The sequence below is a fragment of the Xyrauchen texanus genome, chromosome 35 (genome assembly GCF_025860055.1).
Source record: "Xyrauchen texanus isolate HMW12.3.18 chromosome 35, RBS_HiC_50CHRs, whole genome shotgun sequence".
Classification (NCBI taxonomy): Eukaryota; Metazoa; Chordata; class Actinopteri; order Cypriniformes; family Catostomidae; genus Xyrauchen; species Xyrauchen texanus.
Window position 1 is genome coordinate 39,717,650 of NC_068310.1, and position 22,756 is coordinate 39,740,405.

General features: G+C 38.5%; 1 protein-coding gene across 1 annotated transcript in view; it reads right to left on the reverse strand.

Annotated features, from left to right (window-relative positions):
- Window positions 1-11,857: 11,857 nt before the first annotated feature.
- Window positions 11,858-22,756, reverse strand: part of LOC127628604 (E3 ubiquitin-protein ligase TRIM39-like) — a 131,716-nt gene continuing 120,817 nt past the window's right edge. Inside the window, exons 7-8 of the mRNA XM_052105374.1 lie at window positions 11,969-12,054; window positions 11,858-11,900 (exon numbers count right to left, since the gene is read on the reverse strand). Coding sequence (XP_051961334.1) covers window positions 11,858-11,900; window positions 11,969-12,054 — 129 coding nt within the window. The remainder of the gene's footprint in view (window positions 11,901-11,968; window positions 12,055-22,756) is intronic.

A 22,756-nucleotide genomic window follows, 5' to 3' on the forward strand; every position in this document is an offset into this window, starting at 1 on the left:
CAAACACGTCAGCATTTCTTGTCATGTGTCACTCCGAGCAGTGGTTAAATTGGCTTTTGTAGGGAGGGGGAGCCCTTATTTACCGTGAATGGTCATCATTCAAAATCCCGCCGTAAAATGACTTAGGGTTTTTACACCAAAGGGGCTCTTTTTCCAGTATTAATGTGTAAGGTAGGGTTGAGTAGTTATTCAAACAAAGACAAATACTTTACAAATCACTTATTTTATTATAATTTTTTATCTTGAATGTTAACAGGCAGGCAACGGATTTCAACGGAACATGTTTGAAAATATTGCAAGCCAGAGACGAATATGTAGCTAAGTGTATTTTTTATTTGTACAATTTAGAAACGTTGAAGTCCCTTCGCACCTGTATGTTAATGTAGCTCTTGCAGTAATTATTTATCATATTCATGCAGCCTGTGTTATTCTGTTGAGTGTTGAAAACCATCGAGGAGAAACGCATCATGACACTTTTAGCATGTAAACGGGTAAAGAAAAAAAAAAAAAGAGTAAACTCGCACGCTTTGCAAGAAACATTAAACGTTCTATAAAGTTTTTTTTTTATTATTAGTAAAACTGAATAATAAATTAACAGGGAAGTAGAGTTGGAAAAAAATATATAATCTCCGCCTTTATTGAGTTTTGTAATGCCTGATAGAAAAGTATCTATCTTTGAGAGCAATATAATACTTTAGGGTGTAATATCACACACTGATTGCACATTAAAAATAACGAACTTTCATAAATCGCTCGTAGAAAATGCTTTTAACAGTTAAGATCAATAGTTATTGAGAAACGGGGCCCAGATCTCTCTGAATGTTCGTGTGTTGGAGAAGCGCATTGCACTCAGAGATCACTGCACACATCAAATCAGACCCGCATCGGCGGCTTTTCTTTCATCTGGTCTTCAAAATATAATCACATTTCGTCAAACGCGAGTCTTTCTGTCTAATTTATTGTAATATATCACTCCGAGAAGTCTTACACCTTATATAATAACAATTCTCAAGAGCAATTTTTGAAGGGGACACCAATAATACACGTACAATTGTACTTGCAAGGATACGTGTACACCGAGGAAAGCCTTACTACTGTTATTAGTGTAACGACCGTCCCATTATCCTTCTCAAAGTTTCTTTCTTGTTTCATGAAAAAGCTGACTAAATTAAACCCAAAAATTCTTCAAAACCATACATTTTTTGTAAATAAGTTTTTTACACAATCAAGCCACCAAAATACAATGGAATTTGAACTTAACTTCAACTTTTATTTATTTATATATCACATTTAATAGCAACATTGTTGCTTCACAGTTATAATTAAAACATACATAAAAACATTTACCATCCCTAGCAAATGAAAGCATGACTATACTCTTAGACATATACCCTCACAAAACTGTATAGTGAGATCAGTATAGAGGAGAAAGAGGGGGAAAAAAAACAAATAAAATAAGTTATTACTTCAATTAACAAATACCCTTAACTAAAAGCTAAGTTAAAAAGATAAGTTTTCAACTTAAATTTACAATGTCAATATTACATGTCAATATTGTGAAAAAGTGTCCCCATATAAAAGAAATAAAATGATTTGGAACAAATACAAATATTATGTTATAGTCACTGCTCTATATTAAGTAATAAAAAATAGCTGTAATTTAAATCAAACTTGCATGACAGGACAGGCACTAAACAAAAGTACCAAATGTATTTTTCCTGGTATCACTAGGCCCCACAAACTCTTGGCATATCTTGTTTATGTTAAGGCTGTCCAGCCTGTCTTTGTGAACATTGCAGACTAACAGACTGTTAAGTCTGTCTTGGCCCATTGTAGCCCGTAGCAATGTCTTCAGTCTCCGCAATGCACGGAAGCTCCTCTCAGCTTCACATGAGGACACCACCAACAAAATTCTGACAAGAACCTCAACTTGGTCAAACAACCCCCATACCTCCACAGGCATTCCCCTGAGGATCTCTGCTGCCTCGCCACTGCTGCTACAGGGGTATTTCTGGCGAAAGAGGGGCAACTGTACTGAGAGAGTACCTCTATGCAACTCAGGGTACTCAACTATTGCATCAGTTAACACCCCGGTCAGAAGGACACTCTCCATATTTTGCAGAGTCTTTAGACTGTTTTAATTGAAACGGTCACCAAACTGAACCTCCACACAATCCAATACTTTAAAGAACTCTCCCCTGTAATGATCCACTGCTTTGCCAGCAAAGCGCTTTGAATTTGTTGTCTCAATAGAGTCAACTGTTTCAGTGGAGTTAACCAATGCTGTAGCTTTCTCATACAGTTCAAGATAGCCTGAAGAGAGGATCGGACACAATCTACTGCAGCCTGCATACCAGACACAGTCTGGGTCTTCTTCTGCAGTGAAATGTTTAGGCACTCAAGCTCTCCAACAACAGCAGAAGCAAGTGTGAGGCCCAACACAGTCTTATCTTTGCTGAAGTGCTCAAATAAGCCACTGGCAGTTGAAGCTGTCCTAAATGTCCTTTTTCCATCTCCTCTAGGCTGCCAAGTACCCGCCAGACTGCCCTAGCACAGCTATTATAGCAGAATCGCAGCACAGTCCACCTGGTTGGACATAGCGGTTTCAGTGTAGTGATGGTACATTTTCAGAGGTAACTATGTTTTCAAACATTCTCTTTAAATTTTCCTGACTGACTAAAAAGGATGCCTAACTGGTGGACCCAAGAAAGGCAGTCCCGGATCATTGGGAGGCTGAGCAGCCAGCCTGTGTGATCAGACTGACACAGTGTGCTCCACAATGCACACAGAGGGCTAATGGCTGCTGCTCTCTCACTATTGCCTGTGCACCGCTGTACTTTCCTGCCATGTTTGAGGCACCGTCGTAACTCTGCCCACTGCAAAGCAGACATGGGCAGATTGAGCCTCAACAGCACATCAATTACCATCTTGGCAATGCCCTGGCCTGTTGTCTCTGACAAACTTTATAATCCAATAAATTCCACTTGTGGAACAAGGTCATGGTCCACATAGCGCAGACAGACACTTTCCTGCTCAACACCAGAAATATCCTGGGTACCATCAACTACTACAGAAAACTGAACAAGGGTTGGAGACCTAATCTCACTCTATGATGCCTCGGATTATTGTATTGGCCATCATTTTCAGGATTTCATTCTGTGATTTAGGGATTGTGTATGCAATGGTGCGATCTGTTAACCATTTCAATAAAATGGGAACATCCTCTTCTGCCCTAAGTTTCAGGAGCTGATACAGATTCCCACTTTCATCAGTATGGCCTCTTAAAGATTGTCCCTGCCTTGCCACATGCCGTACACAGCTAACAATTCTCTTCAAGCAATGTCTTGCCACCTCCTGCTGTTTACCCCATGCACTGGACAACTGGGCACTGACTAGGTTTGACTGATGTGCACTCACAGTCACATAATGTCGGTGGGCTTGGGAGGTCTGGTGTGCTGTACATTTTTCAATGGCTTTTTTCCAAATTTCTAAAGCCTGCACTAATGAAAGCAGCGTCAGGTCTATGACCTAAAGAGTACTGATTTGAAACACCTTTGCTGCAGTAAAAACACAAGACCCCTCTCACTGATGGACTGTAATGTAGCCATGGAAAGTCTTGGCCAATGACTTGTTTGGAAGTATTTGTTTTTGATACACTGGGGATGTGGTTGGTATGGCTTTGTGCAATCACTGAGATCTGAACTAAAAACTGTGCTCCTGTCCCCTGTGCTGGTGCTGGGAATATCATCTGCTTGTGCTGCTTTCTCTGGCTCTCTCCCTGATTCTGACCCTTCCGCTACTCTCACTGTCTCAGGACAGTCTGACTTCTGGAACAGAAGATGTGTTGCAGACTCATAATAACTACCTCATCCAACCCAATAGCAAGACTTCTAAATAAAGACTCTTTTTTTTGGTGAGCCAGTGGTGCTCATCTGCTGAACAGCCACACATCCAAAATACATGAACAAAAGCTCAACAGCAACACACTTACCTGAGACTCTAAACCTGACTGTCCTGGTCTCCCTGTCCCTCAGTACTTTCTGTATCCTTTGCCTGTGACACCGTGACATTATAAGAATGGGTGCTTATGGAAATACTAAAGATGTTTTGCCTGCCTTAATTTTCTACTTACTTTGCGTTTTGCTGCACTGAAAAATGATCTTATGTCCGTTTTTCTTTTCTCTGTCATTTTATCTGGTCAAAAACACAAAGCAATAGTTGTTTAAATATGTTTGGTTCATAGGTTCACCACGCTGTATTATAATAATGATTCAATTATCTTGCGTCCTTCACATAGTATTTGAGGTTTCGTCTGGGACAGAGGACTTCTCTTTTCAAGCCCACTGATTTGACACTTAACATTAGGGGTGTGCGATATTGACAAAAAATGATCTGTCTCTATTTTCTGGGAATTTATCGATAACAATAATTAAAAACAAAAAAGTTTTTGATATTCGTCATATTCTGTGTGGCGGTCAGTTCACAGCAGTGACAGAAATATTTTTTTCTAATACGTTTCAATTGATTTTTACCTTTTATGGGCATTTTTACCTCCATAAATTTATTTTTAAACGTAATTATATGCATGCATGATCTTTTGTGTAAAATTCATAAATGTAATCAAATTAAATTATAAGAAGACACAAAAGAGCCGTTACCAATCAAATTAAATAAGTATCAACAAAATATTTGCAATGGTTTTAAAAATAAAATGTTGCATTATTTATATTTGAAATGATTTAAAACATGAAAAGATACTTTAAATGTGAAATTAAACCGCCAGTAGGAGGCAGTAAGTCACTGTTAATGAGTGAGTCATTGAGATTCATTCAGTAATGAAACACCTCGGTGTGTTTCTCAGAGACGCAATTACAGTGCTGTGGCTTAGATTTCAACTATTTTCGTTGGTAAAATGGAGCTAAAACAGGCAATATGGTGTCTAAAATGTACATCACTTAATATTAACTTCTTGTTTTTTAACTTGTATAAAATCTGATATTGTCGTGGAAAATCGCAATGAATCTCTCTAAGTTGTAAGAAAACTCTCGGAGTCTTGAGTTCCAGATGCCAAAGTTGTAGTTTATTGAACACCAACAAACATGAGACCGGTCAGCTGTCCGTTCTGACTCTCTTAGTCCAAAACCTCCTCTTCTATACAGTTTGTTATCTGGCATTACCTCATTTCTGCGCCCTTCGTTATTAATGGATACTATTTGCCACCATTATCTCACAGAGCCTTTTGATATCTTTTTACTGGTAGAAACTTGGCTTTAGTCTATCTTCAAGGTCCTTAGGCTCATTATTTTGTTACAGCTGGTGCTCTTTGTGGCCTCTGCAGCATCAACACTTTTAGTAACCTCATATGCTCTCTCCTGAGTCACTGTCAAGCGTTTCTTTGACTGTGCGTTTCCCCACGCTTGAAGGAGATAAGTTCTCACTATTTGAAGTTATAAACTGGATTCCACTCAATGATTAGGCCTCGTGAATTACTTCCATCCATTTATTATAGAATTCATGTAGGTAAAAAACCTTCAAAAACATAATCATACATAGTGTTAAATCACAAGGAAACCCAATAAAGTGCATAAGTTAGCAGGTTTAACATGACTTAATTTTAACATTTTTGCGCAGCACTACAAATACATCAGTACCTTAAGTTAACAAACCATTTAAAACATGAACATTCCACCAAACCTAAATATATTACAGAAAGGTTGGTAAATATTACACATTCAATTAAAGATGGTAAATATTATACAGCTCAATAACAATAAATTACATCCGTAATTTACCCTACATAAAGTACAAAATAAATGTATTAATAGCTTTTACACATTTGCATGGTTTAAATTGACTAGACTTTAACCACAAAGGCCATGAAATAACCTATGCTTTTAACCATATTTATAAATGAATTGCCATTTAATAAGTAAACAAACTATATGCAATTATATAGTCAAATCACTTAAGTTAATATTTCTATTTATCGAATGGGTTTAAGCAGTATCCCATATGATTTGGACAGCTGTTAAATATTTCAAACACCGTTACCAAATCAAACCAGGCCCAAACTAAGTAGATTAATTTAAATATACACGAATAAACACCATATATTAAAAATATGCTACTTCAGAACAATGACGCGATTTACAGAGCTTCATTGAACGCTATATTCACACGCTGATAACAGCAATTAGCAAGCATTACAAAGTTCAGTGTTTTTCAACCAGCAGAGCTTCAAACTTACCGGCTGTCACTTCAGAGTTCTTTGAGTACACAATCCCGCACAGTGTTCAAAACAGACATCAAGCTCTAATACTCGAGCCAGCGCTGCTGTCTGCCGAAGCGTCAGCTCCCAGTGCACACAAACAATAGCAACGGTGCGTTGCCTTATCCGGTCTGGGCACGCGCAACTTATTGCGGATTAGCTTCACCTGGTACTAATGAGGGAATGAGGGGTGATGGGCGGTTTGCCGCAACAGTCACACAAAGGCCAGGAAACTCATAGAAGTACTTTGATATAAAAACATACTAGAATATTGAAAAATATACTATAACATCTGGAGAAAAACTGCACTCTTCATGTGATATTATATTAGATTAACTATATTAAATGATATAAACCGACTAAATCACAGTGAAAGCGTTAAAATCTAAATGCGCACCCGGACTAGTCTAATCTACAAGACTAACGTTACATCACGTAGTGTATGCGTACACTCTATGGGTGTGTGTGTGTGGGGGGCGCCTCCATAAAAAAGAGACTTCAGTTTGCAAGTGCACATGGGGACAAAGATCTGACTTTTGGAGAAATGTCATCTGGTCTGATGAAACATATATTGACCTGTTTGGCCATAATGACCATCGTTATGCTTGGAGAAAAAAGGTGAGGCTCGCAAGCCGAAGAACAGCATCCCAACCGTGAAGCATGGGGGTGCAGCATCATGTTGTGGAGGTGCTTTTCTGCTGGAGGGACTGGTGCACTTCACAAAATAGATGACGTCATGAGGAAGGAACATTATGTGTATATATTCAAGCAACATCTCAAGACATCAGCCAGGAACTTAAAGCTCATTCGCAAATGAGTTTTCCAAATGGACAATGACCTCAAGCACACCTCCAAAATTGTGGCAAAATGGCTTAAGAACAACAAAGTCAAGATTCACGGTTAGTCAGTTTTGCCATTAGTTGATGTGTTTGGTCAATGCAGAATACTCATGCATCATTGTGCACGAGAGAGAGAATCTGCCTCATCCGTTTGAATCTTTTAAGTTGTATCGTGCCTTTATAAAATCTGTGTCGCTTTCTGAATTTGAGCTGTTTTTGACGACCTGCTGTTTCTCACAGAAAAACTCTGTTCTGTTCTCTGTAGGTCAGACGCAGGAGATTGAAGAGGGCAAAGTTCCCAGTGTCACCTGCACTCCCCCCAGCTCACCTGTGTGTGTAGAAGAAGGTTTGTTCATCCTGACAGAAAGGGTCTCTCAGAGCACGGGCTCGTTCTAGTGGTTTATATCTGCAACATTACGGCTAATGTCTGTCTTTATGGTTGTTAATTAACATTTATTGCTGTTTGTAATAACAGACCAATAACAGTTTGTTTACATCCAAAATCTGAAAATAATCTGGCCTCACACACTTTTTTTATTTCTAATTTATTGCAATTTTCCAATCAGTATTGTAACATTATCATGAACTTTTAGTGTTTTTCATTTGAGAATCACAGAACTGAATATTTATTTAAATGCAGCAGTTTTATAGAGATTTTAATATGGCATGTTGTTGGTAAAGATGCAGCAATATAGACATTTTAAACTATATGAAATGAAAATGATTAATACATTTTTTTTATTATTTTGATGTAAAAAATAACAATATAATGGCTGATCTAATGCACATTTGTTTGCTTTTTCCACCAAATATAAAAGCAACAATTACAATGTTACATAAAGTGATCTCAAGCATTGAAACATGGAAATGTAGCAGTAAAGACGATCTGTTTATGTTCTGAAACTTTGCATAGAAGAATGTTTCTGTTTTAAACTGGAACTAAATAATCCTCGATGTTTCTGCTTGTAATATTTGACTAATTAGGAAAAATACTGCTAATAAAAAATGACCATAGTGGCAGATATGTATATGGTCATGCATATATCCATGTGCAGTAGTTTAGGGTTCAGAATGTCATGATAGATTTAAACCCTTTAAATTCAGGTGTAATCCGACAGGAGAAATGTCTTTAAATCACCTGTCTTTTAATGTTGTCCTTCACTCTTCATGCTCATTTCTCTGGGGTCTTTAAGAATGGCTCAGCAACCGTTCTTTACTTCTGCTGGTGTGTTTACCTGTGAAGTTTCTGTTCATTTCTTTTTAATTTAACACGGTGGCTGTGATTTGATCTGCAAAGACATTCTCTCTCAGTACTTGTGCTTTTTCTTCTTCGTGGCAGCGTCACAATCAGGAGATGGAAAGCACAAGAATACCTGTTACCATAGTGAGTAAACACGCTTGAGTTTGATGTTTCACTTGAACTCCTTTTTAACTCATCTTCCTGTTCTCAATTAAGCAAATATTGAATTTACATTCATGCATTTGGCAGACACTTTTATCCAAAGCGACTTACAGTGCACTTATTACAGGGAAAATCCCCCCGGAGCAACCTGGAGTTAAGTGTCTTACTCATGGACACAATGATGGTGGCTGTGGGGATCGAACCAGCAACCTTCTGATTACATGTATGTGCTTTAGCCCACTACGCCACCACCACTCATCAATTAATACTAAGCAAATGCATTGGAAATATATCAAGAGGGTGTGTTTATTCAAATGGTATTTAGACTCCTGCAATGTGATTTGCACGCTTATGATTAATTGATAGTTTATTAGTTGTGGATATTCCATGTAATTGGCATCTCTAGATTGTCGAGATCTACTTTGAAATGTTATTCTGTTTTCCCAGACAGTGAATATAACACATTTCTGTTAAAGAGCAGCTATTTTGTTTTTTCAAATATGATCTTTCATGTAGTGTTAAATGAAAATCTGTTCATGAAAATCATTCATAAAGCTGTTTATGAATGAAAATCAAAGTTTTGGGAGTTTTTGACTCCCAAAAGAAAGAACCGATTCTGAACACCTGAAACGGGTCATTAGTAAATCCAGACGTACTTCCTGTACTAATCTACATAATTTGTTAACAAAAGCCCGCCTCTGGTCTTCATTGGCTGCTCGTGAACTGCTTTGACCCGCCCTTAAACACTACACTAAGCGGTAGACCAATCACAACAGACTGGGACATCTGACCAATCAGAGCAGAGTATGCTCTCTGAAAGGAGGAGTTTAGAACGGATCATTGAACTAGTCGGTTTTGACACTGGGGGATAAAACGGTTCAATTATGAGCAAATTAAAGTGTTTTTTAATCATGGATGCATGTAAATCTATTGTATGAGACCTTGGGCACGTTTAAACAAAACGTGGGCAACAAAATTGGGCACGTTTAAAAAACATAATAGGTGCACTAAGTAATTGCATTAGGATGTAATTAAAGGTGTTAATTTGCATCTGTATCATGAAATCGGTGCGCTATTGCAGATATTCTAGTTTTTCAGAGATTGTAGCAAAAAAAAATTGTGTTTTGTGTGAGTTGAGCTGAACTGTTGAGGTCTAAATTTCCCCTGGATGTAAAACTTGTCATAAGTCATTCTACAAACTCACTATTATCTTCCCCTCCATTTTGACCCCATTCACCACAGAGGCACAACACGAGCAGACCTTCAAAGACGAGAATGACAACGCCACTTTCAATAGACCCTCCCCGATCTGACCCCCCATGAGGCCTCTGAAGTCACCACCCTCCCTGCAGAAGAGCCCGCCCCTGTGAGACAGACTCCACCCCTCAGGCAGTGTGGGAGGAGCCTGTTGCTGGTGATGATGCGGTGGGAGGTCACAGCAGTGACGAATCTCCCAACAAATCGCCCTCAAAGAAGAAGAAAAAGTTTCGCATACCGTCGTTCCTAAAGAAAAACTAAAAGAAGAGTGAAAGCTAGAGAGGAAGAGAGCTCAGGCTTTAGGAAATACCCCACTTTAAAAAACATTTTAGTTTTTGTATTCAGTTTGTTCACATTTAGTGTGTGGATCTGTTTGTATGAAAGGGTCAGATTGATTTTATTCTTTGAACAGTTCTTTTATAAACGCTGACAGATAAAGTGGACTTTGAGGTAAAGTGTGGCTTGTTAGTCATGAGCTCACACTCTGATGTCATCATTATCTTCCATGTTTTTATAAAATAATCTTAATATCCACTATTATGTATTGGGAATGTCTCAAATGTTATTTTTAGGGAAAAAGGAAAGAATGGAAGAGTTGAAGTTCCTCCAGGTGTTAATTCAGATTGTAACGCCGCTGCACGCTTTAGATTTATCAAATCATGTCCATAAACATTTCAAAAATGGATGACCCAGAGTGTAACGGTCCATTCATAAAATACAAAGATTCACAACAGATCTCACCTGAACAGGTACATGCTGTGCTAAACTTGTCAAGAACATGTCCGGGGCATTTCACCCCAAAATCAAAAGAACGAAAATGTTATGTCACAAAAATGGTAGAAAATGATGATGTATGACAAACAAATGATAAATAATTTAACATCTGGACATATTTTGGTAATGAGAATTTGAATTCAAATATAAAATCAATGCAGCAAATACTAACATGATATATAGTTTACCAATACATTTATTTATATTTACAAACGTACTTTACAATTAAATCAGTAACATTTTCACATACTAATAAAATTATTTGCAATTAAAATATTTTGTGAAGAAATGTGTTAATTGTCCGAAAGTGCAACAAATCTTAATATTATATGGGGAAATTATTTATTATTTGATTGTAACAAATTACAGTTGAGTTGAAAAGACTTAAAAAGCAGAAAATAGTGAAATACTAACAATAATTAATATTGATGATAATATCTTTGTCTTCAAGGTTGTTCAGACGTCAGTTCTGAATGTGGACTAATGTGAAGTCCATGAGAACCGCTCAGCTTTAGATCACTATAAAGTCTGAAATATGTTCTGATGTTGTGGCTTCTGCTTGTGTTTCTCTGTTCATGTTCTCCTGAAGTTACATTGATGACGTTACTCACATGAGATATTCTCATTTCTTCAACCACAATTATTTATTTTTCAACCATGAATAAAAGTGTGATTTCATTATTTGTATTTTAACAGCAGAAAAGACAAGTGAAGGAATTAATAGACAAAACAAACTTATTCTGACTTTGTGCTTTAGAGACTCATTTAAGACTTTTTTTTAGGAGTTCTCTGGTAAGATCAATAGAGAAGAAATGTCACGAACAACATTGAACAATAGAAATATTATCTTAGTAAACGTGCGTGTGTGTGTGTGTGTGTGTGTGTGTGTGTGTGTGTGTGTGTGTGTGTTATCTGTCACAGTCAAGCTCAACTGTTCTATCATATAATGATCAATAACAACCCGAGATCACATTATTAAGATGTTCAGTAAATCACTGATCTCACATATGAATTCACATCTTAGCCAGCATCATTAAAAAGCATTAAAACATGCAGGAATAAATGAATTAACAGCTGATGCTACAAAGACACATTTGATTAGTCTGTCTTCTACAGAAACTCAACTTTTGTAGATACAAGTTTAATCTGTAATTTCATTCTTAAGTCTTTTTTTCAGAGGAGTTCACTGGTAAGATCATCAGAGGAGAAATGTCACAGCAAACACCGAACCATGGAAATATTCTCTCAGTAAACGTGTGTGTGAAAGTGTGTATGTGTGTGTTAGTGAGAGGATCAGAGAATGACAGTTTTCCTCTGTCACAGTCCAGCTGAACTCTGATTCTCTGGAGTTTCTCTTTCACTGAGACACGAGGTGTTTGATCAGGTGAAATGAATGCATCATATATACCATCATAAAACCAAACACACCAGAGTCCACTCCTGGAGAATATTTCATTCTTCCTCTGAGCAGATTCTGTCATCACACCCAAATACCAGTGTGTACAGTCTCCAACCTGAACATCCCAACAGTGAATCCCTGAATTAAAACCCTCTGAACCCAAAACACACTTATACATATCAAATCTCTCAGTATTATCAGGAAGCAGCTGTTTCTCTTCACTGAGTCTCACACTGATCAGATCATCAGACACAATGAGATTACAGTGAGCAGTGTTGGGGTCCAAAGTCACTGGAGCTGAAGAGAGAGGACAGATACACACTCAAACACACATCAAATAACACAAATGATCATTATGAATTCATTGTTGTATTCTCAACTCACTGTATTGAACATTTTCCTGCATCTTCTGTATCACAGTGAACTTCAGGTTGCTCAGATGTTTTGGGACATTGATCAGAACTCCTGAAATGTTCTCTGGATCTGCTGGTGTACACTGGGTTCTGAAAAACATTCAGGAGTCAGTCGTGTTGATTTGGGTTCAGAACCGAGAGAGAAACAGGAAACACAATACAAACCTTTCCATTGTGCTCTTCAAGTTCTGTACAAAGAAAGAAACACAGATTATTCATCCAAACTGAATTTGCTTTTAATGTTTGAAACTGACATTTGTCTCCAGTATAATGAATATTGAAGTTGTATAAATGTTCATTGTTTCCACCTGTAGGAATGAAAGATCTTCAGCTGTCATCTGCTCCTCTATGACTCTGATTGTGTGTGAAAGAGATGAAATCTGTCTGCTCATCTTCTCAATCTTCTCCTTCATCATCTGACTCTTCTGCTCCTCTTCCTCTCTCAGTGCTGTTATTCTGGCGGCCTCTTCATCATGTAGAAACTGGTGAAGTTTCTCAAACTCCTCATTAATCTTCCTCTCTGTGTGTCGAGCCTGAAACTGAAACAAAAGACATTTCAGAGAAAGATCTGATGGTCAAACTGTATATCAATATACACTTCCAAAAATGGGATGTTTCACACTCTTTAATTACACAGTTTAATTCAAACCTTAATATGTTCTGCAGTTTGATCCAAATTCTGTTTAAACTTCTTAAATATTCTCAGTTTCTCCTGTAAGGGTTTTAGTGCAGTTTTGAGTTTCTCCTGAAAGAAATGGACATGTTAATATAAAGAGTTCTTACTTTCCAGCCCTGTTCTGCTTTTAGATCATTATGAGTTTGACCAGAATAATCTTCATTTACTGTCTGTAATTATTTGTTCATATATGCAATCATAAAGTATGCTGCAAGTTGTGCTGTTTCAATAAATGTTTTGAATATAATTGATCTGACCTTATTATTGATGACAGCTTCATCTACAGGACAGAATTTGTGTTTTTTGTGTGTTCTGGAATCTCGACACACAAAACACACCGGCTGTTGATCATCGAGACAGAAGAGTTTGAGTTTCTCTTCATGAAGACTGCAGACTGCTTCACATCCTGATGAAGATCTTTGACTTCTCTCCTGTAAGAAAGTCTCACACAGATTCTTCAAAACCCGATTTAATGGAGGATGATCTAATGTTGATCTACATCTGCAAACTGGACATTCTTTCGATCTTTTACTTTTCCAAAACTTCTGAATACACTCTTCACACACACTGTGACTACAGGACAGAAGAACAGGATTTTTAAAAACATCACAGCACACAGGACAAGAGAAATCCTCCTCAGAAAAAGATTTAGACGCCATTTTCGAAATGACAAATAAAAATCTTCAAAGTTTCACTTTCTCCAGTTGTTGGTCTGAACTCTTATTATTCTGATTCAAATCAAAAAGCTTCACATCCAAAAACATGCATCAGAATGATCAATAATCTCCAGAATATTCTGTGTTTTCACTCGACTGACAGACAGGTGAACTAGAAATGCTGATAAACAGGTGTGTCAGTCTCAGTTTTAACCTTTGACAGTAGGCGGAGTTTGCTTATACACAAGAACACCTTATTATTCTATACCAACAAATACTGTGTGAATTGTTTTGTTGACCTGGAGAGAGGATTTACTTCACTGCTTCAATGAAATAAAAATAAGATATATAATCTGTGGTGTGAATTGCAAACATTATGTACATTCTATACACACAGATGGACAGTTTCAATACTGAGCTTGAGATCAATTACAGTATAATGAATCAAATCAAACACTGGCACATTAAGTCAGTGTTCGTAACAGGCAAATGAAGACAGACTAATAGAAAGTTTCAAATGTTCACTAAAAGCTAAACTTTAATTGAATTAAAATAATAGAAAGGGGAAATCTCATAATTAATATTTTTCTCCAAAATACATTTGACAATTATTTCCACATTCCTAGAAATTACTTATGAGTCAAATATATATGAAGTATATTTCTATTCATATTTTACATTTTTCTAACACATGGGTGACAAGGAACATGAAATTGTTCAGCCACGACTTCCTGTTTCACAGGGGTATAAATATGAGGTAACAGACAAGCCAAATTCATCCATCACAATGGAGCAAAGAATATAATTCTGATGTGTGGCAAAATGTTGTTGAGCTTTAAAAAATGTGAAGTGGCTTCATGAAAATAGCTAAAGCATTGAAAATGCCCATTTCTACCATCTGGGCAATAATTAAGAAGTTCCGTTCAACTGGAAATGTCACGAATCGGCCTGGAAGAGGACGTGTGTCTATATTGTCTCCATGCAGGGTGAGGAAGATGGTTTAAGTGGCCTTAGAATGTCCAAGGATCACAGCTGGAGAATTGCAGAACTTAGATGGGTCTTAGGGCCAGAAAGTCTCCAAAACTACAATCAGACATCACCTACATCATAACTGGTTGTTTGGGAGAGTTTCAGGATAAAAGCCTCTGCTCTCATACGACAACAAACTTAAATGTCTTCAGTTTGCCAGATACCTGGAACTTAAAATGGGACGGGGTTCGGTGGTCAAATTAAACTAAAATAGGGCTTTTTGTCAGCAAGCACCAGAGATGGGTTTGATGCAAACAGAGAAGTTACCATATGGAAAAGTACCTCATGCCCACTGTTAAACATGATGGTGGACCTTTAACGTTGTGGGACTGTTTTTATCAGAGGTCTTGGACATCTTGTTCGGATACATGGCATCATGGACTCTATCATATACCAGCAGATAAAAAATCTAAACCTGAATGCCTCTGCAGAAAGCTTAAAATGGGACAATTGTTTGATTTTTCTGAATGTTTTTATTGAAAGATCAACAAAGGATAAACAATAATGACATGTTTTTCACAGACTTCTTTGCTCATATTTACCAAGGGTGCCAATATTAGTGGAGGGCACTGAATAAACTATGTCCACTAGACTACTTTTTTGTTGGATAATCTTTAAGTAAAACAGGTTTAGACACAAGGGTTTTGTGGACTGAGTTAATGTCCCCAGAGAAGGTTATTGTTGAACTGTAGATACTGTGAATTTGTGTTGAACTCAAAGAAATTTAAACTCTAATTTGCTCACAATTGTTTTATTTGCCATTATAATGCATCTTCAAACACCATGCAGAAACCTGTTACTCTGCATTTAACAGTAAAACCCTAACAAATAACACATTTTGTGAGTATGTGTGTGTGTGTGTGGAACGAGTTGTATAGTTCTGTCTGTTCATTGATTATCTTGTTACCCTTGTCATTGTATTTTAACCCTCATGTTTGCCATATCATACGATATCATATCAAATCATATCACTTTAGTGCAACAGTGGGTCAAAGTCTTGTGTGCAGTTCCGAGCAACTGTAAGGCTGACATTAAGATGTCGTAAAAGTCAAATAACTCTGCAAGAACCAAGTCATAAAATCTCACATCTGATCTCTACCTCACCACAGGCCAATTTTGGACAATTCTCAAAAAACTCACAAACATCTGCCCCCCTCTACTCCTCCTTCCCCTTCAGCTCAGAATCACTTCAAACTCACCCAAGATCTACATGCATCAAAATATCATGTCTGATGTATACACATAATGTGACTAGGCATAATGTTTGGTATCATTTAAAATGTCTCAGTGTGACTGGTATATGGTCTCTTTCCCATGTTTATAAATCTATTGGTAACAAAGTTATAAGGTCTTTACCAAATGCTGCATAATTCTGGAGGTCTGTCCCCATCCCTGCCTGTAAGTTAATGAGGTATGTCCCCAGGACTTCCAAACCTAACCACTCCCAAAATTCCCTTTGTTCATGGTTTGGGTATTTAAGGATATGTGGCACTGTGACGTCCCTGAGTCGTGTGATTTAATTGGTTCTCCCCTTACTAATTGATAATTAGTATCGCTATAAAATGCTGTGTGTAATTTGCTCAAGGGCTCATTGGGATAGCTCCATGTCTTAGGAGTGGCTGGCCCAGTGAGACCTCTTCAATTTATCTTCATGCTTTTCTTACCGTGTAGCGTAAAGTATTAAATAATTATATTATTTGTTAATGCTGTGTTTTCCCTTTGTTAACCCTAGACCCATGTTACCATCCATGGTTGTGGTGGTTTATGCTTACTGACAATAAAACCATTCTCTTTTGAGTTTACTAAGACCTGTTGTCAGACTCCCCTTTTTATGTTGCGGCTTGTAACGAGCCAGTCGTGACATAAAAATTGAGGCTCAGTCCGGGATGCTACACGAGTAAGTAAATGCGTAATGTTTTCAGCGTGTTCACCTGTAAATGAGGAGATTTCAGTGAGTTAGTGTGTCTCAGCTGGATTTAAAATCCTTCCATCGTGGCACTGTTTGTTATTTTCTTTGTTATTTTGCCTTTCTTATTCTTGAAGGTTATTCTGGATGGAGGTTTTAAATCTCTGTCGGGAGTACGCTTCGGGCTTTTGGTTTGAAATACCAATTGTCTTCGAGTTCAGCGTTTAATGCCGCCCGAGTCCGGTACACCTTTGAAGAGCAGGAAGGTTTAGTTAGTTCTGATTATAGGTAGGAACTGGAATCTCATATTCATTTAAGGTGACACTGTGTTATAGTCTCCGTATCTGTTTCTGATACCTGCCGGATAAATAGATAATTTCGGGAATGACTTGTGGCAAGTCTTTGTTTATCCATTAACTAAGGTGGGGTTCGCACCGGAGCGTGTATGTGACGATTCCTGGCGAAGTGGCCGACGGGATTTGTAGTTTCTAAGCTCTAGTTTAACAGCGTCTCACGCTGCGTCTGTACTGCTGTTGTGTTTGTGTTTGCTCTGTTTGTTTTCGTTTGCAGAAATGTCGTCAGTAATTGAAGATTTCTTCATATTTCCTTCGGAAATCTTAATGGAGAAATGTACGAAGGAAGAGCTGTTGCAGATTGCCGAACACTTTGATGTGGAGGTAACCAGTAGTGATAAGAGACGTAAGGAAACTCTGATGGAAACTGTGAAAAGCGCACTTTCCGAGCAGGGTATTTTAGAGGTAAGGTCTCAACTTATTCATTCTGAAGAGACTGTAGTCTCTCCTCCTTCTGACACGGACAGTTTAAATGCAAAGTTTGGAGAAATGTCTTTGCTAGAGAAGCAGTTGTGTGTTGATGCGGATAAACTTCGCGCCCAGCGTGATGCGTGTGCACTGAAGGAGAAAGAGCTAGAAAATGATTTTGAAATAAAAGAAGTTACAACAGAATTTAGAATTACGTAAGCTGGAGTTACAGTTTGAGAAGGAAAGGGAAGAAAGATCGTTTCAGCTGAGGCAACTTGAGTTAGAGCTGAATGAACAAACTGTTGAAGCTCCACTTCACGTTGTAGCAGTGCTCGCGACACCTGTGTTTGATGTTTACAAAAACATTAGACTAGTGCCGCCGTTCTTAGAGAAGGAAGTAGAGAAATATTTCCAACATTTTGAGCGTGTTGCACAGTCTTTAAAATGGCCTAAAGAATTTTGGACGTTGCTGTTGCAATGTGTTTTAGTCGGGAGAGCACAAGAGGTGTATTCAGCGCTGACTATAGAACAGAGTAGTGAGTATGAAGTCGTTAAGTCCACTATTTTACATGCTTATGAATTGGCACCTGAAGCATACCGTCAGAAATTTAGGAGCAATTTTAAACCTGAACAGTGTTCTTATCTTGAATTCGCTAGAGAGAAAGAGAATCTGTTTGACCGCTGGTGTGCCTCAGTAAAAGTAAACACTAAAGAACAGCTTCGAGAACTAATTCTGTTGGAAGAGTTTAAAAACTGTGTTCCAAGATCCGTCGCCATGTACCTAAATGAACATAAAGTAAGTACATTATCAGATGCTGCTCTAATGGCAGATGAATTTGTCCTCACCCATCACATTTTTGTCAGTCACTCAGATCAGAGTAGGTCTAGATTGAGTGTCTCTGCTAAAAATAAAAAGCTTGTGAATGTTAGCGTCAAATTCTGCTGACAATACCTCAGCTACACGCACAAAAGGTGAGTTAGTTTGCTTTTATTGTAAAAAGGCAGGACATAAAATTTCGGACTGTATTATTCTCAAAAAGAAAGAAAGCTGCTAAACCTGTTGGTTTAATTTCCACGTCAGGTAGGAAACCTACTGGTCAAGTAAATAAGCAGGTCGAACAGGTGGATGTTGAACAGGTGGATGTGAAGAATGTTAAAAATGACTCTGATTTTTCACCATTCCTCTCTGAAGGGACTGTGTCGTTGCCTAATTCTGAGGAGACTGTGCCGGTACGTATTCTCAGAGATACTGGTGCAGCGCAATCCTTTTTGTCGAAAGGACTTTTGTCTTTGTCTGAACGTACTGCTACAGGGACACATGTATTGGTGAGAGGGCTAGAGATGGGGTTCATGGAAGTTCCTCTACACCGCATTCACTTAAATTCCAAACTAGTCTCAGGCGATGTAGTAGTTGGAGTTCGTGAGATGCTTCCTGTTCCTGGAGTCACGTTTATACTCGGAAATGATTTAGCCGGGGGAAAGGTCTGGGAAAAGATAGATGCTGGTGTTCCACCCATAGTAGGTTCTACTGTAGAGAAGTGGGTTGCGTCTTCTGACCGTCCTGATTTATTTCCCGCCTGTGCAATAACTCGAGCGATGGCAAATAAAAATATGCCAGATGAAGAGGAAAGTGTTCTTTCTGATACTTTTATGGTTTCTGAAAATGATTCTCAGCCAGAACTTAGTACAGTGTGTCCTGAAGCTGAAAATGTGGTCTCTAAGAATGAGTTGCAGTCTGTTGTGGATCAGTAAGATGGATAAGTCCGATTCCATATTTGAAAGTCTGTGTATTGGTGATGACCATGTTGACACTTGTTCTATGTCTCCACTTTATAGTGTGACTCGAGATGACCTTATTAAAGCGCAGCAGTCAGATGATACACTTCGGGAATTATTCTCTTTAATCCGAGAAGTGGGGGATAAAACGTCATCTCCTTTCTATTTTCTCCAAGATGGTTTGCTGTGTAAACATCAACCTATGAGCTCTGATTTTTCACTCGAACCGAGGATCCAAATTGTAGTTCCTCTTAGTTTTAGCCAACCCATCTTACAGCTATCACACCAAGGCATTGCTGGTCACATGGGGGTACGAAAAACCTGTGATAGAGTTCTAAGGAAATTTTATTGGCCTAGAATCAAGAGAGATGTGGGTAACTACGTTCGGTCATGCCATACTTGTCAAATGACTGGAAAGCCGAATCAAAAAGTTCCACCAGCTCCTTTACAGCCTATTGCTACAGTTACCACCCCTTTTGAACACTTGATTATCGATTGTGTTGGTCCTTTACCACGATCTAAGAGTGGAAATGCTTATTTACTTACGGTAATGTGTCAGTCTACACGTTATCCTGCAGCTTATCCTCTTAGATCAATTACTACTAGAGCTATTCTAAAGGCTTTATCAAGTTTCATGTCTATTTTTGGCATTCCAAAATTATACAATCTGATCAAGGCTCGAACTTCATGTCTCGACACTTTTCTAAAGTTATGCGACAACTAAAAATCAAACACAATATCGTAAGTGCTTATCACCCTCAGAGTCAGGGAGCCCTAGAGAGATTCCATCAGACTCTTAAGTCACTTTTGAGATCTTATTGTGTTGAACTGGATTGTGACTGGGAGGAAGGACTTCCGTGGTTGTTACTGTCTATTCGGTGAGGTCGTGCAAGAGAGCGTAGGCTTTAGCCCTAATGAGTTAGTGTTTGGACACATTGTTAAGGGTCCTATTACTGTCTTGGCAGATGAGTGGACAACTTCCGAACCTCCGAAAACGTTTTAGATTACGTAAGTAGTTTTCAGTTATCGACTCTATGAAGCCAGAGCTATTGCTCTACTGAAAACTAGGTAAGTCTCAAGCTGAAAATGCAGAGGTTGTTTGATCGCAAAGTAAAGTCCAGAAAATTTCAAACTGGTGATCAAGTGCTGGCATTGTTACCTGTGTTGACAAGTCCTTTTCAGGCTAGGTTTGCTGGACCCTATACGATTCTGAAGTGCCTCTCCAATAATAACTATGTGTTAAACACGCCAGAACGGCGAAAGAAAATACAGGTTTGTCACATTAATTTATTGAAACCGTACGTGAATCCGTACCCTATTTGTCTGTTGTTATGGTAACAACTACTGAAATGGTTGAGCCAAGTGTTTTAGAAACAACTGAAGAGGTTGCTGACAGTCCAGAGGAGACGAAAGGTCCTTCTCGGGGAGAAGTGGAAGGACGACTTAACTCGGAAATCCTTGCTAATTTTGCTTACCATTTGTCTCATCTGTCCGAATCAGAGAAGACCGATATAATAAAGTTGGTAAGTTCGTTTCTCTCTTTTCTGATGTTCCGACTCGAACTCACGTCGTTGAGCATGACATTGATGTTGGTGTAGCTCAACCAGTAAAGCAACATGCATATAGAGTAAATCCTATCAAAAGAAAATTACTCCAAAAAGAAGTGGAGTATTTACTTGCTCATAACTTCGCAGAGCCCAGTTTTAGTTCTTGGAGCTCTCCGTGTATTTTAGTGAGCAAGCCTGATAATTCGTATCGTTTTTGTACTGACTACAGGAAGCTAAATGCCTTAACAAAATCTGACTGTTATCCTTTGCCTAGAATCGATGATTGTGTTGACCGTGTTGGCTCTGCACAATTCATCAGCAAATTTGATCTTCTGAAAGGATACTGGCAAGTTCCTCTAACATCTCGCTAAGGAACTTTCTGCATTTGTTACACCCGATAACTTCCTGCAATACACTGTTATGCCTTTCGGGTAAGAAATGCTCCCGCTACGTTTCAGCGGCTGATCAATCGCGTGTTGGCGGACTAGAAGGATGTGAAGCGTACCTCGATGATGTGGTCCTATATAGTTCTTCGTGGTCTGAACACCTTTGTCAGATTCGAAAACTTTTGAGCGTCTAGTGAAAGCCAATCTGACAATAAACCTCGCCAAGTGTGAGTTCGGAAAGGCCACTGTGACTTATTTGGGTAAGGTAATTGGCGGGGTTGTGTAAAACCGATCCACGCGAAAGTAGAGTCTGTCTGTAGTTTTCCCATACCAACTACCCGTCGTGAGTTCGCGACGATTTCTTGGGATGGTGGGTTACTATAGAGGCTTCTGTCAGAACTTTGTGGATATAGTTTCCCGTTGACTGATTTACTAAGCCCCAAGAAACCCTTTAAATGGACAGAACAATGTCAGTATGCCTTCGAGAATGCCAAATCTCTGTTGGCGAATGCACCCGTATTAGTTACTCTGAACTTGAGAAACCTTTTCTGCTTGCGGTTGGCGCTTAGTGCTTATGGTGCTGGCGCTGTTCTGTTACAAAAAGACTCCAGCGACATTGAGCATCCGGTCAGTTACTTTTCAAAGAAGTTCAATCGACACCAACAAGTATATTCAACGGTAGAAAAAGAGGCTTTAGCTCTTGTTTTAGCCGTTCAACATTTTGAAGTATACTTGAGTTCACTTTATGGTCCCATTACTGTGTACACTGACCATAATCCTTTGACTTTCCCGGATCGGATGCGTGGTAAAACCAAAGAATAATGAGATGGAGCCTTATCTTACAACCTTTTCACTTGGATATTAAACACATCCGTGGCAGAGATAACATCATCGCTGATGCTCTCTCACGGATATAAGAAGACCCATTAGTGGTGGGTGTTTTTGTTTGTTTGTTCTCTCCTTTCCCCTCTCTGATGTCCTAGGGCCCAGGATTCTGAGAGCGAAATGGAGTGGAAAACAAGGAGATAAGTATCGATGTTATTGTACATTCGCATGTATAACAATAGGTTTGTATGTATTTGTATGTGTGCAATGATTATTTTTGTCTGTCTTGTCGGTTCTCCAGGGGAACCTCCTTTTGGAGTGGGAGGTGTGACGTCCCTGAGTCGTGTGATTTAATTGGTTCTCCCCTTACTAATTAGTGGTGCTTGCAAAGCATCACTATTGTAATCTCACATACTTATTATACTTTTTATTTTTATTTTTATTAGTGGTGCTTGCAAAGCATCACTATTGTAATCTCACATACTTATTATTAGTGGTGCTTGCAAAGCATCACTATTGTAATCTCACATACTTATTAGTGGTGCTTGCAAAGCATCACTATTGTAATCTCACATACTTATTTTTATTTTTATACTTTTTATTATTCTATCTCCATTACAAAACTTCGGCACCTAACTCGATCCGCTACCGTTTGGCGTAGACCCACGAATGAGGTGTCAAATCGAACGACCTATTGAGGACACGTGTGCTATGACTTTTATAAGCGATCGGAGTGCGGTAATTGCCCCAGGGGCAAAAAAGCGGCCGAAAAATCCCATAGACTTAACATTGCGACAAACTTTGGCGCGTCACAGCTCAGCGAGGATTTCGCAGAAGCGTGT